Source organism: Cyprinus carpio, chromosome B15, assembly GCF_018340385.1.
Source record: "Cyprinus carpio isolate SPL01 chromosome B15, ASM1834038v1, whole genome shotgun sequence".
NCBI lineage: Eukaryota > Metazoa > Chordata > Actinopteri > Cypriniformes > Cyprinidae > Cyprinus > Cyprinus carpio.
The window spans coordinates 27550488-27569931 of NC_056611.1; the positions used below are offsets into that span (position 1 = coordinate 27550488).

At 34.6% G+C, this 19444-nt stretch overlaps 2 protein-coding genes across 2 annotated transcripts; both read left to right on the plus strand.

Annotated features, from left to right (window-relative positions):
- The first annotated feature begins 1387 nt into the window (after positions 1 to 1387).
- Positions 1388 to 9099, plus strand: LOC109063991 (dipeptidyl peptidase 1-like). The gene is given in 7 exon segments (XM_042740245.1): positions 1388 to 1677; positions 2628 to 2773; positions 3444 to 3607; positions 3758 to 3936; positions 4193 to 4297; positions 5984 to 6115; positions 7387 to 9099. Coding segments are annotated over 7 exon segments (1380 nt in total). The 5' UTR covers positions 1388 to 1523; the 3' UTR covers positions 7887 to 9099.
- A 2067-nt stretch (positions 9100 to 11166) lies between these two features.
- Positions 11167 to 15867, plus strand: LOC109064007 (ras-related protein Rab-38-like). Its single transcript, XM_019081024.2, has 3 exons — positions 11167 to 11776; positions 13288 to 13568; positions 14992 to 15867. The coding sequence occupies exons 1-3, from the start codon at positions 11458 to 11460 to the stop codon at positions 15142 to 15144; spliced, it is 753 nt and encodes a 250-aa protein (XP_018936569.1). The 5' UTR covers positions 11167 to 11457; the 3' UTR covers positions 15145 to 15867.
- Positions 15868 to 19444: the final 3577 nt, after the last annotated feature.

The following is a 19444-nucleotide window of genomic DNA, read 5'->3' on the forward strand; positions in this document are numbered from 1 at the left end:
CAGAAGAAACGGCAACATTAGTAAGTTTAAATTGAATTGTGAGAATGAGAGTCTGACTCTGACAGATGAAACTTTACTCATCCTCAGTCCATTCAAGATGTAGATGAGTTTGTTTCTTCATCAGATTTGGAGAAATGTAGCATTGCATCACTAATTCACCAATGGATCCTCTGCAGTAAGAAACAAATCCATCGTCAAGACGTTTTTAACTTCAAACCATTGTTTCCTACTAGTCTGCACAGATCACACACCATTTACAAGTCAAACAGCTTTAAACAAATATGTGGGTGGATTTTGCTGTGAGGACAACAGCAGATGGACTTTTTTCACTGGAAGAATCATTATTATGGATTATGGAAGCAACGGTTTCTTTATTATGATTTTTTTTTTCTTATAAACCCGTAGCTTTTCACTTCTCAAGATGTTAAATGATGGTCTGGAGTGGTGTGGATTACTTGTGATGTTTTTAATCAGCTCTCATTCTGACGGCACCCATTCACTGCAGAGGTTCCATTACTGAGCAAGTGACGTAATATTACATTTCTCCTAATGTGCTCTGATAAAGAAACAAACTCATCTACAGCTTGGATGGTCTGAGGGTGAATGCCTTTTACATTTTTATTTTTGGGTGAACTGTTCCTTAAAGTGTAGTGTAAAACTATATTATGAATACTGCAACTTAATGCTCTAACACAAAATGTTGTGTAACTTATGCATAAAATGGTAACTGAATCCTACTGTAAAAGAGCAAAATGTTTAAGCAAAGTCCTGAAACTTTCATTTACAGTCCTCAAAACAGTCAGAAGTGAAACGAGTAACTCCTCACTAACACGTATTTCTGTTGTTTTGCTGATAAAGCGGTTATAAAACAGAAGTGTGTAACTCATGACTCTAAATTTTCACTTCACTAAAGAGCTGTCTCCAAGGGATTGCATGTTTCTAATGCAGTGATAGGCCTACTGTGGAGACACATTTGTTGAAAACATCATTAAAATTTCAAATTCAACATAACACAGCATTTGCAATGCACTCTAATCTATTTCTGATTTAAACATGATTGTTGTTTTTGTAGCATATGTAGGCTACCTTGTCCTGATTGAGTAACTGTCACTGTAAATAATGTGTGCATGATCAAATAATGTTTGTCTGTTCGTGTGATGAATGGGTTTGTGATCAATGCATGTACTGTACTTAAGTGATTGAGTTAATGCATGCTTGTCATAAGAGTTAGGCCTAATTATCGTGTGTGATAGAATCAAATGCGCATGTTTGCATGATGAATGTGTTTTCGTCGGTGTGACGGTAGCTATTACTTCTGCGCGCTCACAGGCATGTCATGTGACTCGTGTCATATGATCATCGCTGTATAAGTTCCGTTGCAGGCGGCTGGTCAACAGAGAGTTTGAGTGCCGCAGGTGGAAGGACGAGAAGGACGAGAAGGACACGCGTTTGTATCCTTGCGTCTGGTCAGCTATCACTACCGTTATATATCACTGTCTGTCCGCTGTCGAGCCGTCGTAAGGATGCGCGCGCTCGCCTTCATTGTTTTGTTGGCGTTCATCGGCGGGTCTGCGGCCGACACTCCGGCCAACTGCACCTATGAGGACCTGCTGGGCACCTGGATCTTCAGCGTATATAATGTGGGTCAAGACCGAAACATCAGCTGCTCCAGCACAGGTCAGACCAGATCAGACCGTCATACTATCTGAATCAGTGCGCTTTTGTCTTCCACACGGAAGTTCAGTTTTACTTTCGGTTTCATGCTCATGCTTTTTGGATACTCTTAATAACACTGATACTGTGGTAGTACCAGAAGGGTGCAATGATTAGCATTGCTATTATACTTTGTTTGCTATTTACCATGTTAGTGAATGGTTACCATGTTCGTATACCAAAGTATTTCCAAGTTACTCCAAGTCAAAAAACATGGTTGTAGTAGTCATAGTAGTATTTTGTTAGTGTCAGTCCATTAGAGTATCTTTTTCCTAGTTAACAACATTATATCACTAATGCTGTCTGAGAGTACAGCAGTAAACTTGATTGCTGTTTTTGATAAATATTGTATATATTGTTAACTTTCCCCATTGTATATGTTGGGTGTGTTTTAAAACCTAGTAAACTGCCCAGAAATGTTGTCTATTTGAATGTTCAAAAGCAGATGATAAGCTGCTCCATTGGTATACTTTGATATTTACCATGCTATTGACTGAGTTATTACCGTGTTCATGTGCCATGGTATTTCCAAGTTACTCAAGTTATACCATGTCAAAAACATGGTTGTACGATATTAATGTAGTGTTTTTGTTAATGTCAGTTTATTGGAGCACGTTTATCTTAACAATATTATATTAACTACTTTAATTCTGACAGAGTACAAAAGTGTAAACTTTGATTATTGGGTAATAATTTATTTTTCCTATTGTAGATGTTGGCTTCGTTTTTAAAAACCTAGTGAACTGCCTTCGTAGGCAGCATTTGTGGGCATCATAGGTGCATCTGAACATTCAAAAGCACTTATGATGTACAGAATGCTATACATAGGCAGGTATTGAATTGCAGCCTTTGTGTTTGCATATCACTAAAGTTACTTCCTTAAGTTCCTAAATCAAACTCTGACTTTTAAACAGGAAAATCAGTGAAAACGGTGACCGTGGACCTGCAGAAGTTGTCCGTAGCTGTGGATGATCTCGGGCACACTGGGTTCTTCACTCTCATCTATAATCAGGGCTTTGAAGTGGTGATCAATGACTACAAATGGTTTGGGTTTTTTAAGGTAAGCATGACGAGACACTTTTAGTCTCGGTAACAGCACATGACTGATCAGATGACTGTGGTTTCATAACAGAAGGGAAATTCTGACATCAGCTCTTTTGTGTTTCGCTGTTCTTTATTGTACTGGTGTCTAGCTCAAATGTGGTATGTGGTGGGGTTTTTTAATGTAATTTTAGTACTTCAACTTAAACTTATTACAGTAGTTTCCAAGGCAACGTTTTTTCATCTACCATTGAATTGTATTTAGTTTTTTTTTTTTTTTTTTGTCCTGCTTTGAGTAATTTTAGGTTTTATTGTTTTTAAATGTCTATATAGTTGTTGTTGTTTGTTGTTGTTTATTTAAATTTTAGTACTTTTGGTTATTTTAGAAAATGAGAAGTGTTGCCTTTCGAACAAGCTAGTTTTATTATTTTAGTTATCAATAAAAACAGAGCATTCAAACAATAAGAAATCAACAAAATATGAAGACTTTGCCCTTCATATACATATTTAAGAACAATTTTAGAATTCGACTATTTATGTAATTTTGCATATCCCTAGTATTAAAAGGATCACATGATGTTGTTTGAGAGTCATATAAAATGCTTAAATCTATTCATAATAATAAATGTACTTTAACAGTAACGTTATTGTATTGAGTGTTGTTATTTTTTTTCTCTGTGTGTGTCTAGTATTCTCAGCAGGGTTCAGAGGTGACCAGTTACTGTGATCAGACGCTGCCGGGCTGGGTTCATGATGTTTTGGGGAATAACTGGGGCTGTTTCACTGGGAAGAAAGTGCAGCCCATCCCACCCCGAATCGACCACAATATCATGCTTGAAATCCAACACACACTGTAAGTGTGTCAGCAGTTTTAGTTTCTCACTCGTGACTCAATTGTCCTTTAATTGCTCTCTATATCTTGATAAGCTCTCATGTGATTTCATCAACCTTGAGTGATTGATGTATTTACTGGGTTTCATGATAACAAACATTTACTCTCTAGACTCATGAAGCTGCCATACACAAACAACATGGTGTTTGTGGATCAGATAAACTCCGTTCAGAAGTCTTGGAAAGCGACAACATACAGTCTCCATGAGACCCTCACCATACAGGAGATGCTGAGAAGATCAGGAGGACATGCCTCTCGTATACCACGGTACGCTCACTTTAACTGATGCAGTCAGGGCTTTTGTGAAAAATAAACAACTGATTTGAGTTCATAAATGTCTGGTGTGATTTTTAGTTGGAAGCATTTTACAGTAAAAGTAGTGACTGCATAGGTGATTATTTTTCTGCAGAATATTGTGTACTGAATATTAAGAGCAGCAACATTTCATTTGGAAGATAAATGGTCATCTGCAATTTTATGTTGGTTTCTCTCTCTCTCGCTGGTGATTATTTTTTTGTTGTTTTGCTTTCTCTGTCGTTTTATGAGTGTTGTCGGTTTTTTCAGACAGTAAGATGGCAGCTGGTCTTCCAGAACACTGGGACTGGAGAGACGTGAATGGAGTCAGTTATGTTAGCCCTGTCCGCAACCAAGGTGTGTGTGTGTGTGCGTTGAGAGGAAGAGGAAATGCTTCAATCTGTCCTGTATTGTTCAGAGTTGTGATTGCTCAAGTTAAGTATATCAGAAAGCTCTTGGTGTTCTTTACCATCTGCAGTTGAGTCCTGGGAATAGCTTCAGTATGCTTCGATTGATTGATTGATTATTTTCCCTCTAATCCAGGAAGTGTGTGTTATTGAATGATGTAGCTGTTCTTACTATAGAACAGAGCCTGATAAATGATGCTAGAAAGACTGCCATAAAATTATAAGCTTATTCTAGTCTGTGTTTGGCTATTGTTTATTTTTACAGAAATTTCCCCAACAAACCTAATACAGTACTTTATTTATTTGTTTGTATAAGAGAATAATAATAATAATAATAATAATGATAATGATAATAATAATTGTGAAGTAAGCCTTCTGGAGAGGAGCGTATGGATATTTAAACTTAATATTTACAATTTAAATTGTACATAAGCCAGAGTGTTTTTTTTTTTTTTTTTTTTTTTTTTTTTTTTTTTTTTTTTTTTTTTTCCAGATTCCTTTAGACCGTTTTTGATATTGATATTATAATTTGGTGATTATTTTGATTTGTTTTTTTTTTTTTTTTTTTTTTTTGATATTGATATTATAATTTGGTGATTATTTTGATTTGGCTTTTTATATTTTTAGTTTTAATTTTAAGTTGTTTTTTTTTTTTTTTTTTTTTTTTTTTTTTTTTTTTTTTTTTTTTTTTTTTTTTTTTTTTTTTTTTTTTTTTTTACCCCCTTTGATCCACCCTCTTTTCCCTTGTTTTTTTTGTTTTTGGGAGTTTTTTTTTTTTTTTTTTTTTTTTTTTTTTTTATATATATATCTGTTTTAGCATTTATTGTAATTCAAATTAAATGAGTTACAAACGTCGCCTTGACACTGAAATAAGTGAAAGTTTTTCATGTAGTGATTTATTTTCCTTTTAAAAAAATAAATAAAAAATACCGCAAACAATAAAATCAACAGAATGGACTTTTTTTTTTTTTTTATGCCACTGATCCTTTTTGATTTTCATTTTGTCTTGTTGGGTCATTACTAGTTGGACCCAATGGTTAGCACGAGCTAGTTATCTTCCACTGGAACTACACCATCTTGTTTTAAAATGTATTTCAGAATTAGCCATGTATTCTAAAGATATTTGTGGGAAATGGATCTTTTTGGACTGAAGTGATTTGGTTTAAGATCTGTTGTCCCATGAGCAAGATAACCAGGGCTTGTCACTAATTTGTCTGTTAAAAGCTTTGGTCAAAAATCGTCTGACCGTCTTTGACACTAAGCTTCTAATCACTATATGACTCGAATTTGTTTCTTTCAACTTATGTACCTAAAGCATGCTACTCTTGGGTTTACAATCTCATCTTTCCTAGTCAGTCTTGGTGAAAAACACAAACTGATATAGTCTTGCTGGTTGGTTCTCTCTGAAATAAGTGCTAGGAGGTGATCGGCTCTTCAAGCACTGGTCGACGTGTCCCGAGTGGCTCGTTCCTTTCAAAGCGTGATGGTGTCTCACTTTTGTTAAGAGCTCCTTCAGATGCTCTGGACACATTAGAGGAGGAATGAGAGGATTAAAGGATAGCTCTGTAAGACAAGTAAATGAGGTTGTAAATTGTAATTTTTCATCTTTAAATGATTTCCTTCTCTTTCTTCCTAGCTCAATGCGGCAGCTGTTACTCTTTCGCCACTATGGGAATGCTTGAAGCTCGAGTCCGAATCCAGACGAACAACACGCAGCAGCCGGTCTTCAGTCCACAGCAAGTGGTGTCCTGCTCCCAGTATTCTCAAGGTAAAAGCACGTGTTACTGCACTGAGGCAGTGTTTAATGTGACCAGTATCTGTGCTGAACTTCACAGGGCTTGTCTGCATATTAGCAGTTATAAAACCGGGACTGTTTGCTCTTCCAGTACCCTCAGGATTATAGTTACACAATCCGATTGAGATCAGAATGGATTCTTTGCATAAATGTTTGACTCTGGGGTGTTACACAATCAGATTGAGTTTTTTATGGTTTCTTTGTTTTTGTTGATTTTTTTACAATTTTTTTTTTGGGTTTTTAGAATTATATATTTATTTCTTTAGGGATGTAAAATTCTATACTTTTACATTATTCATTATTTAAGCTGTTGTTTTAATTTTGTTTGATTTTAAGTGGACTTTCCCTTTATAAAATATAATGGGAGGATGGTATGGGAGCGAAATGAAAGCATGTTAAAGGGATTTTTTTTTTCTTTTATTGCCTGTTGTTTTTAATAATAAAGTGTATTAGTAGTGTTAAATTTACAAATATACAGAAGTCCTATTATAAAATTGTTGCTACCAATGTTTTTTTTCTATACATGCATGCTATTGTTTTAAATATAATGGCTTTTATTAAGTTGTTATATTCTAAATTGTTGCTACTAAAAAATGAATTATAATTTGTATAATGAATTATCATTTTTCTGATCTAAACTGCAAGTTATTCTAATCTAAGTCAGATTAATTTTATACATTTGATTATAATACTATTTTTATATACAGACAACAATTTTGTCATTCTCAGTTTTATTTTTGTATCGAGAAACTATTACGATATTTTTTTGTTAATATTTTGAATTGTATTTAGTTTTAACAATTTTGTCCTGCTTTGAGTAATTTTAGGTTTTATTGTTTTTAAATGTCTATATAGTTGTTGTTTATTTCAGTTTGTTATTTTAGTACTTTTGGTTATTTTAGAAAATGAGAAGTGTTGCCTTTATGTACTAGCTAGTTTTATTATAAATTTATTTTTTCAGATAACTTTTTTCAATCATTGAATATTATTATAGGAACTAGCTAGTTTTATTATAAATATATATATATATATATATATATATATATATATTATATATATATATATATATATTTTTTTTTTTTTTTTTTTTTTTTTTTTTAGATATTTTTATAACCCTGGTTCTTCCCCCGTTTTTCCCCCATAAATGTTGCAATTAATTGAATATTCTGAAGTTAACACTTTGGATTTCAGTCTGTATTTAAATTTTTATTTTTTTTTAATATATATTTTTGTCTTTTGTACAGGTTGTGATGGAGGTTTTCCATACCTGATTGGTAAATATATCCAGGACTTCGGCATTGTGGAGGAGGACTGTTTCCCGTACACCGGGGATGATTCTCCCTGCAAAGTACCTGAGAAATGCACGAGGTACTATGCCTCCGATTATCACTACGTGGGTGGGTTTTACGGTGGCTGCAGTGAGGCGGCCATGATGCTGGAGCTGGTCAGGAACGGCCCCATGGGCGTGGCCCTGGAGGTCTACCCAGATTTCATGAACTACAAGGAGGGCATCTACCATCACACCGGCCTCCGTGACTCCATCAATCCGTTTGAGCTGACCAATCACGCCGTGCTGTTGGTGGGGTATGGGAAATGCCATAAGACCGGCGAGAAGTACTGGATCGTGAAGAACAGCTGGGGAGCCGGGTGGGGCGAGAATGGGTTTTTCAGGATCCGTAGAGGAACCGATGAATGCGCCATTGAGAGCATTGCTGTAGCTGCTACACCAATCACCAAACTTTAGAGAGTGTAGACGAATTGGTCAGTTGAAACGAGCACAGCCTGGAGAAGTATTTTGATGATGGCAATTCGGAAAAAGGGAAAACAGTGCTGTTCCTTTTTTTTATTTTATTTTTTTAACTTTGTCGCCAAGTTATAAACATCTAATTTGTTTGGTGAAATGGCCTTTTCAGGTCCCTTTTAGTAGCAAACCATTTGAACGTGAAATTACAAGTCTCTTTAGATTTAATTTTCACTCATTTCCCAATTCTTCATACATTATGAAGCTTGAAACGAAGTTAATTTCGGCTTCAAGGTTCTACTCTTCGGTTGTCATGTTGCTCTTGTTCCATGTGAGTCGACATCATCTCTGTCTCCGTAGCTTTGACTTTTGGTTTTTACTGTTCTGTTTTGGCAGCCCTTTAAGGAATAATGGTGAGGCCATCTAGTTTCTGCCTTTTCAAAGTCCCAGTTATCATCTTCCTCTGAGCCACCTGTCCACCTGAAAACTCCTGATTTGGCCCGTCTTGGGTCACCTGCTCTTTCAGTTGTTGCTGTCACCCAAAACCAACCCTGTCTAGAGTGTGGTTATGGTTTTAAATTGATCTAAAATGTAATTTTTGTAGGTCTTGTCACTAGATTTTTGCAGTACCGTGTTTTGTTGCAACTGACCTTCTGCCTACATTTGTTCATAATCTTCTACTTTAACACACAAAGTTGTTCTGCCCTTTTTATTTTTATTTTTTGCTCTGTTTGTGGATTTCCACAAGGACTGTGTGTATTACTAATAGCAGCATTGCCCTTTTTTTTTTCTTCTCTTTTTTATTATTTTTATTTTTTTTTTTTTTGTTGGATCTGTGCTAATGAAAGTTGGGTGCCTTCAGGTGCTGCAATGTGCCTCGACTGCTTATAATGTGTTTTTAAGAAAAGGGATTTCAGATTTTCATTGATCCATGTGAGCTCTGAATGTCACATTTGCACTCTGCCTTTTCAATTTTTACACCACTCTTTTAATTGGACACAGTCAATTTGTATTTAGAGAATATAAAGTTGGCAATTGCTCTCAGGAAAATCAGTACTTGTGGTTTAATGAACAATCACTTGAGTCCTTTGCCAACAGTTAAGCTGCTCAGGACTATTTGAATCCATTGATTTTATCACAATCTTAGATTTTTGCCTTTTTTGTGCTCCTGTATACGTGTCATGATTTCATGATGAATAAAGTTGCTTTTAAGATACTTTTGACCTCAAGTGTACTTGACTTTTGTATAGCCTAAATGGAAAGAAATGCATGAAGTCAAATTTGTATTTATCCCATAAGTCCATTTGAATCGAATTTCATAATAGTTCTGTCAGTTCAGAATTTAAGTGGGCTTTGGTCATTTGGGATGTTAACTATATTCCATGGTGTAATCATAGTATGGAAATGTATCTATGATACATTGCCAAAAGTCTGTGTGTACCTGCTTGACCATATTTTGGGGACAGATTTGTACACCGAAGTGAGCTAATTGAGTTACATTACTTTGGGTATGTCCAGATCTGAATGGAAGAAAGGAGAAAAAAAAAACAATGCAGAAACTAAATGTCCCCATTTAGACAGATAAATGTTTTTGTTTTACTGATGACCGCTTTAGTATCAGGCAGGGGCGGACTGGCCATCTGGACGTTCTGGAGAAATCCAGAGCCTGGCTGGTTCATCATCAAAGAAAAAGTGTCAGATAAAGTGACGTTGACAGCCGACAAAAGGGGGCGCTAATGCAATCTATTTTTGCTTATAAGAGGTCTTGAATTTGGGGACAGAAAGACAACAATTGCAATATAGATTAGGCTATGATTTCACTGAATAAACTTGAGCGATGCACGTTTCAAAGTCAGGCGCACTGCTTTGTCCTGCGGTTATCTGGGAAGCTGCTATTTCCTAAAGTGAAACTTGCTTGCAGAGAACGAGTTTACTTTTCAATAAGCCCGTCTACTATTTTTGCTACATATTTTTAAATGTGAACCAGTGGTTCGACAAAAAGCTAATGCATTATAAAAATCTAAACAATTAAGACACTAATATATATTTATATAATTTAATATAATAATTGACTAATAATAGCCTAATTGTTTAAATTAATATAATAATTGATACTTTTGACTCTTCCCTTTTCTTAAAAATTATTTAAAGTTTGAAATGTGAAGTTAAATGTTATTTTAAAAATCCTGCATTAACCCGATTATTTTATGGTACCATTTGGAATGACTATTTATTTTTAACTGTTGTTTTGAGAATGTTCTGTAATAAAAAATAGGACCTTTGTACATTTGTTTGTTGCAAATTTACAGACAATGCAATTGAGATGTTTATTTGTTAGGGCGTTACTGCTGACAGCAAAGTTTTCCTTCTGAATTAGCTTAACTGCACACGTTTTATAGTTAATAAAATCTTTACAAACAAATTACATTAATTATACTTTAATTTCCTTCAATAAAAAGGAAATTGGGTAAGACAGTGTAAAAGGTGTGTGAACGTGGATTAGTAATCTGGCCCCTTGGTATAAAAGAGAAAAAATGCTGGCCCTCGTCTCTGTCAAAGTTGCCCATCTCTGCTACAGAGCATATAGCCTATCAGCACTATATTAACATCCCAGGACACCCCTAGTCCAAACGTTCACTGCTATTTATTACTTTATATTGTCTGACATGAATATTCCATTCATTCATAAAGAGACAGCAGCGATTCTACACTGGGTTACATTTGAGAGATAGGCCTATTGAGTTAGAAAATAGAGTAAATGAAATCATCGCCTATAAGGTGATAAGACTGATTAACATGAGACACACACACACACACACACACAGAGAGAGAGAGAGAGAGAGAGAGATGTGAATACTCAAAGTGAAGAATTCTGTTGAGTTTCTAGATGATTCTGTTCAGGTTTCTAGGTTTATGCTTATTGTCATATTATACATTTAGCATTCTGCTCTTTTTCTATAGATTTAAAGTATTTTAGTTCATACAATAGTACATTTATTTCAATCCCCTACTGAAAAAAATAAAAGAAACCATCACATAATTTGTAATAACTGGTTATAATGAAATTGCATTGGTTTTAATAGAAACTGTAATGGTGCCTGTGTCGGTCTCTATTGTTAATTGATCACCTTCTGTTGGTGGCTTTTGTTAAAACCATTAAATCCTAATGTAATATGTCCCCCCAAAAAAACACACTACATGATACCATTATTTAATGGTTAAAAGTTGATGGTTTGTAGTGGTATTTGTAGTGGAAATCATTAGGATTTCTGTGCTGGTTTCTATTGTTTTTGTCAGCAGGGTCACCATGGGGTTTGTGATGTTATAAGCCATAAATACGACATAGGATAGTCAGTATAAACTTATTATAGGACCTACACTTAAGTCTTCCCGCATTTTTGTAATTGGTGAAGAACACGTGTCAGTTGTTGAGGGCGTGATCCTCACAACTTCTACTTCAGAAGGGTGTTTTCTTTAAGTGTTTAATCGAACATTAGTATTAATAATGATCTTTTACGAAAACTGTACTTAACATGATGATGAAGTTTGAACAGGCCCCTCCGTCTCTGGTCTCATGCTCGACGGTCGAGTCACAAGTTGCGCTTTTCTCGCCGCGGGGCGTTTCTGTTTCTTCCCTCAGAGTCTGACCGCGGATCACACGCGTCCATGTTCGGCTCCGTCTCACACAGCTATGCAGAGCCATCACCTGAAGGAACACTTGTATAAAATCCTGGTGATCGGGGATCTAGGTGTGGGGAAAACCAGCATCATCAAGCGCTACGTGCACCAGAACTTCTCACCGAACTACCGCGCGACGATCGGCGTGGATTTCGCGCTCAAAGTTCTCAACCTCGAACAGGAGACCGTTAGACTACAACTCTGGGACATCGCCGGTAATTATTATTTTTATTATTATTATTTAAAAAAAAAAAAAAAAAAAAAACTTTTCTTCTGGGCCTTAGATTTTGATGTTACTACATAAATAAATAAATAACAGGAACAAAATTACACAATTTCATAAATGCATTAATTTGTATAGTTATATGTAGCGTACAGTCTTAGACAATGATATGCGCGTAGTATTTTTTACGTTATTTTTCTTTACTTTTAACTTGTCACAAAGTTGTGAATAACTTGCATAATGATAGATAGATAGATCAGAATCAATTCATATGGGGTAGATTTTTGCAGTTACATATATAACATTATATATATAATTTATATAAAGGCTTTATATAACTTTATAATGTTATGTGAAACAAACATATTCAAAAATGTCGTAATCTAATTACGAAGCGGCATTGTTTTATTCTCAAGTCTCTCTTGAATAACGTTCCTCACGCGCGCTCGCTCTGCGCGGTCATGTGTTCCTCGCTCATGTGAGGGAGATTTACAACTGAAAAAAAAAACAAGGAAAACAGGAACGTCGTTGTGAATAGAGGTAGGCTATTTAAACACTTCAACAACGTTTAGCCTACATGACGAATGTCTTTCCATTTAATATCGAAAAGCCTTTTATAATAAAGAAAGCATGACATCTTTAGTTGTTAATGGCAACTATTTATTTTTTTAGCTGTTGGACCCTTTATTATAAAGGAGGTCTCGTGTTGCTGCACTACCCAGCTAACAAAAAATATGTTCTGGGAATATTTTGCTAACGTTTCCATTAAGTTATGAGGAAATTTTTTCTGGATGTTCTCGTAAAGTTCAAAAGGTCCACTTTTTAAAATGTTAAAAAAAAAAAAAAAAATCTTGTTTATGCAAACATTAAGAGAACATTCCAATTTAGAATTTTGCAAACATTATGGAATGTTACTTTTCAATATTCTCTGAATATTCTGAAACAAGTAGCAACACAATGTTTCAGAGAGAGAGAGAGGAAAAAAAACATTCCATAAACAATGTACAAATAATGGTTGTGTGCATTAAAAAAAATGTTTATTCATAACTTTGAGAGAGCATTGCTAGAAAGTTCTGAGAACATTCTCTGTTAGCTGTGTAGTTTCCATTGCTCTCTAAAGTTTCTCAGGCTTCACTCCACTGCTCCAGTAACTTCTGACACTAATCCTGAGCGCTCAGCTTTAAGTTTTCACTGGAGCTCAGTGGAGTTGATCAGTATGAGCCGTTGGAATGTGCTTCTCCTCATTAACGATATCCAGGCTTTAGTTCGGACCCTTGGAAATGTGCACAAGAATCTCAAAGTACTATCACGTGGATCAGAAAAAAGGAAAAGGCAGAAAGATTGAAATTCTCTCGCAATCACCCAAGGCTTCAGCTGAAGATAAACCTCTCATTGTTGTCTTTGTGTTCTGCTGTGATCACCATGAAGTCACGGTGAAATGTATGTTCATGACCTATATAGCTGGTATTTACAGAAGACTGTTGTGTGGTCTTTCTTCTGCAGGCCAGGAGCGTTTCGGGAACATGACGCGGGTGTATTATCGAGAGGCCATGGGAGCCTTCATCGTTTTTGACGTCACCCGGCCATCGACGTTTGAGGCGGTGACCAAGTGGAAGGAGGATCTTGACGCCAAGTTGAGTTTATCCAACGGTAAACACGTGGCGGCCGTGTTGCTCGCCAACAAGTGTGATCAGGGCAGAGATGTTCTCACCAACAATGGCATCAAAATGGAGCAGTTCTGCCAGGAGAACGGCTTCGTGGGATGGTTTGAAACTTCAGCCAAGGTACGTCATGAATCATCATTTAAAAACAGTTTTCATATCTCCAGCAGAGTCTTCAGATATTCAATGTGATGTGCAGAGAGGTTAAAAGGTCAAGTGAAAGGTCATGGTATATGATCTAGTTTCCGTTCTGTTGGTTTGTGGTTTAATTGGTTGAAAGAATCATTTACACTTGACACACAATCATTCATGGAAGCTTGTTTCCGCTATGTGATAAAAAAAAAAAAAAATGTAAATGCAGCTTTTTATCTCACAATTTTGACTTTTTTTTTCTCACAATACTGAGTTTTTTCTCACAATTCAGACTTTTTTCTTGCAATTCTGATAAAAAATAAATAAATAAAGAGATGTTAAACTTGCAGTTATGAGAAAAAAACTGATTTTGGAGATAAAAAGTCTCAATTACCTTTTTCTTTTATTCCATTGCAGGAAAAAATGCAATTGCAATTTTGAGAATAAAAGGCAGAATTGCAAGATAAACTCAGAATTGAGCGATATAAACTCAAGATGTTAACAAGAAGTTAACTCTCAATTCTGAGAGTTTTTTATCTCGCAATACTGAGATTTTTTTTTCTTGCAATTATGAGATTGCACAAAAAGTCAGAATTGTGAGATGAAAGTTGCAATTACCTTTATTATTTTTTTTAGTCCATGGCAGAAACAAGCTTTGTGTCGGTTCAAATTCTGCTCACCAAGACTGCAGTTATTTGATCAGAAATACAGTAAAAACAGTAATAATGTGAAATATTATTGCAGTTTAAAATAACTGTTTTCTATTTGTATTTACTGTAAAATTTAATTTATCTCTGTGATCAAAGCTGAATTTTCAGCACCATTCCTCCAGTCTTCAGTGTCACATGATCTTCAGAAATCATTCTAATATGCTGATTTGCTGCTCAAGAAACATTTCTGATTATTATCAATGTTGAAAACAGTTGTGCTGCTTAATTCTAATTTTTCTTTTTTTTGTGCAAACTATAGTGCATTTTATTTTTCAAGATTTTTGATAAATAGTAAGTTCAAAAGAACAGCATTCATTTGGAATAGAAATCTTTCATAACATCATAAATGTCTTTACTGTCACTTTTGATCAATTTATGATGAATGAACTTTTACTGACCCCAACCTTTTGAAGAGCATGCGAAGTGAATGAGCTGTTAGACTTCTCCTTTTATGCTCAAAGGAAGAAAATGATAACAGAATTTAAATTATTTGAATGAGCTGTGTGAATCAGTAGTGAATCAGTGTTTGTGTGCGAAGATGATTAAAGTTGACAAAACCGCTCACACTTTCTGCTGACTCACAGTCCTTCGGCTACAGTACGTCATGAATATTCACAAGCTAATTAATGCAGTCACAGCCAGAGACGAGGTGTGTGAACACTGACAGGAAAGGTTACTATCTCTCTCTCTGTCTCTCTCTCCAGGAGAATATTAATATAGATGAGGCTGCACACTGTCTAGTGAAGCACATTATAGCTAATGAGAGTGATCTGCTGCAGTCAGAGGTTGCAGACACCATCTCGCCGCAGCAGGAGTCTAGCCGCGGAGGAACCTGCTCAGCGTGTTTCAGGTCCTGAAGAAGATCTCCAGAGGGTCTCTGAGGAGCGCTTCTCCATACAACCTCATTCTGGCTCTTTCAAGTCTTTCCATCACGTGTCTTCTCTTCTCATCTCATTCACATCTCCTGTCATCTCTGTTTATCTGTGTCAATGCCGGAGAGGCGACCCTGTCGCCGTGTCTCAGTTTCCATGGTAACAAGACTTATCAAACACTCTGCAGAGGAGAAAATGTTTTAAGAGAAAGAGACAGCGGTGAGAAATCCATCTGCAGAGCTTCAGGAGAACTTCAGGTTCCTGCAGAATCAAAACCATACATTCTTTCATTTTATGATCATTTTACTGACCTGCTTTGCTTTTAATTAATATTTTTACTGACTAACAGAAATGGGCTGAATAAGCAAAACCAACAAATTAAAAAACATTTTATTTTTGCCCACTGAGCAGAGCGAAACTCTTTTTCCATGTTTTCATGTTTTTTTTACCTTTTAAGTCAAGATGTTAATGAATTATGTACGCAGGTCTTAAAAATATTAATGAATTTGAATATTTTTGGTACATGCAGTTGCAGATGTTTCTAAAACAGGGTTTCTGAAAGCAAATGTAAGACCTTTTAAGACAAAGTAAAGAAAATTTAAGAAATACATTAATATGGTGCCTAAATGTATATGTTTTGTATTCGCAACACTTAAAAATGTGAAAGTTACAGTTATTTTATTAATTCCACAAAAAAGCATAAATAGCTCTCTAGAAATATGGAAATCACTTTTACTGTACCTTCACACTGCAAAAATTACTTGTTTTCCAGTGCAAATGTCTTTTTAAATCAAGATACATGCATTTCAGAAAAACAAATGTCTGCCAGTGGGCTCAAAAAAAATCAACAATTCAAAGGGAAAACAAGTTTTTTGTTTCCCATTGCAGATATTTTTTCTCATTTTAAACACGAACTCACTTCATTTTGTTCAATTTCTCAGAGAACAAGACTTCATATGTTCAGTTTGCTTCTCAAGTGAATATATCTTGATTTAAAGATCTTTATCAATTAAAGTCTTTCTGCATTGATTTAAGGCCTTAATTTGTGGAAGGTCCAATGAAGAGCATTATAAACCCACAGGAACCCTGTCAAATGTTGTGATTTCTAATGCAGTGCCATCAACCAACAACATTTGTTCTTTTATTTATCAAGTGTCAGTGATATAAATATATATATATATATTAGAGCATGTGTGATGATGTCCTGTAAATACCCCTGTATTTACCCAGTATACAGCAGAGGAGTTCAAAGTTAAAGTATTAATAAACATGATCTTTAATAAAGTGTGTGTGTTGTATTTCTCACTGCTGTTGGGATTTGAATGTGTTCATGTTCAGTGAAACGCTGTGTGATTGTGTGATTGAGGTTAGTTATTAGGCTTTGTTGTATTATTTAAAAGAAAAGTTCAGTTAGCTGGAGCAACAGAAGCCTCTGGAGATGCTGGTTTCACACAAACATTTTGCTGAGAGCAACATCAGATCATACACATCACTCCAGAGACAGTTATTGAACACTATTACTGTATATTAAATAAATAAATAAAAAGGAAAACCTGTATACACAATACTTATGGCTATCTGCTATTGCAGACAATGGGCAGGATTCCTGAAAAGCTTCTTAAAAGGGTCATGACATGAGAAACCAAATTTCTCTTGATTTTACAGAAGATGTCCTTTGTATACTTAATACATCCTGCAAGTTTCATAACTTCAAGTTAACATTCAGGCTGTTTTTCAGAGACAGGTTCAGAATGAGGGTTTAATTTTTCCACATATTTATTAAATATGTTCCTCAAGGAACATATTAAAATAATCATTTAAAAAAATCATGTCATGGCCCCTTTAAGAAAGAAGTTCAGAAGAATGTTACTAAATGCAGTTCTTCAAAAGACATTTTCAAAAATGTTGTTCTTAAGAAAATGTAAGATTTAATGCAAGCTACAATTTATCCCAACTTCAAGAGGCTATTTACGATGATTTTTACAAAAATTATTTTCAATTTGTCTTTAAAACAGTCATCAGAAAAAAAAAAGATTCTAAAAAATGTATTTGGGAATATAATATTCAAACTAAAATTTCAAAATATTCTTAACTTAGAAAAAAAGCAGTTAAGCAGAATTTCATTCTTAAGAATGCTTTGTGAATCCGACACAAAAAATCTAACATTTCTCAGTTTGATAAAAAGCATAAGAAAAGCATTTATTACAAAAATTCATACAATTGAAATCATATGTCAATAAAATCTAAAATGTAAAGAATGTACTTTTGTTTAGGCATGTTAAATCTTAATGTCTTAGTTTTTTTAAGTATGTATAGTACTAATAAACTGAATGTGTTTTAAATACACGATAACCAGCTTTATATATTTATCATTTTTCAATCAAATTCATATTTAATATATGCTGATTCTAAACTATCTCAATAAATGCATTTTGAAAATAGGATTAAAATCAAGTAAATGCAAATAGTTCATAATAAACTATGCTATTGTTTACTGAGTGTTGAAATCTTACCTGTTTTATTGATGTATGAATGACAAATATGCATCACATTAAAGGGATAGTTCACCCAAAAATGAAAATTCTGTTAATAATTACTCACCCTTATGTTGATCCAAACCCGTAGGACCTTTGTTTATCTTCAGAACACAAATTAAGATATTCTTGATGAAATCTGAGAGCTCTCTGACCCTCCGTAGACAGCAAGGGTACCACCACGAATCACGGTCAAGGTCCAGAAACGTAGTAAGGACATCGTTAAAATTAAGGACATCGTTAAAATTGTATTTTTGAAAGCTATGAGAATACTTTTTGTGTGCAAAGAAAATGTCAAATTTAGGCCTAAATTGTTCTTTTGGTGTAAGCTGATTCTCCTGAAAAGCATTGGCACAATGAAAGATGTTTGGTGAGTTTGCAGATAGTAACAATACATATGTTAACATCACTACATATTGATTTCCTTGCCATAATTTTGGACTGTGTCATATACTGAGCTACAGAAGATAGATGTGTGTGTGTGTGTGTGTGTGTGTGTGTGTGTGTGCGTGCATGTTTGATCAGACCATGTGATCCCGGTCTCACAGCTCCTAATGAAATAAATTGGTTGTGAGATAATCCAGGTCAAGTCAGCTCTGACCTGACACACAGGGAGGAGAATTCATTTGATATGCAAACTAGAGCATGACCAGCAGGTCAAAGAGTCATTTTCCCGCTCTTGCTCTGATGTGGTGGGCTGGAATGATACACAAGCTTCTGCTTCTGGATCTTGTGAGTGTTTTATTGCCCTTGATTAATGATGATTATGATTTGGTTATATTCTCAGAGAACTTTATCACTACTGTCTTTCATACTTAAATTCACATGCTACTATGCATTACAAATACACTTAAGAATACTTAGATCTAAATTTAAGATTCATGTATTTGAAATGCATATAAAATATCTATTTATTTGAATGACACGGTTTTAACAAACAAACCATTAAACTTAATGTGGTGCATATTTGTCAGTCATAAAAAATCATGACATAGTACATTATTAGCTATTTGCATCTATTTGATTTTATTTATCATATTTTCAAAATGCATTTATTTAAATCTGTTCAATTGTGAAAACATGAACATGGTTTAAAAAATGGCTAGCTGTGGAATATGTCATAATTAAAGCATATGAGATTGAAACAAATTAGATTTATTGATGATTCATGTATAAAGCCTGTTAGTGTGTATTTAAAACAATTAACAGTTTATTAGTATGCCATGACAGAAATATATCAAATTTTCATGTACTGTATGTATGACTGATAAATATGCATCACATTCAGTTTATGTAAAAACTGTGTAATCCAACTGGATGTAGATTTATATTACAGGCTTAACATTTTAATTAGGCACTTTGCTGGTGGTGATTGGAAAGCGTGTACGTTTGAGTATGAAGAGTACAAATTGTAAAAAATGATTTAATTAATAACCTAAAATTAAGCATTAGAATAACTTCTCTAGATTGTTGAGATACACAAATATCAAAGCTGCCAATTAACACAACTTTACATTTCAAGTGGACTAAACAAACTTTTAAGGCAGCATAACAATAACTTTTCAAGTTGAAAAAATAAATAAATACAAATAAATTATAAAAATACATAAATAAAAAACAGACACAAACTTGCATATTGATACTTCAGATCACTTTATATACTTTTGCATGAAATTGTGAGTTACCTCAAATGTATACCTCAGAATTCATTACTGTTAAATAGTGCAAGCTTTTTGCATGTGATATTGAGC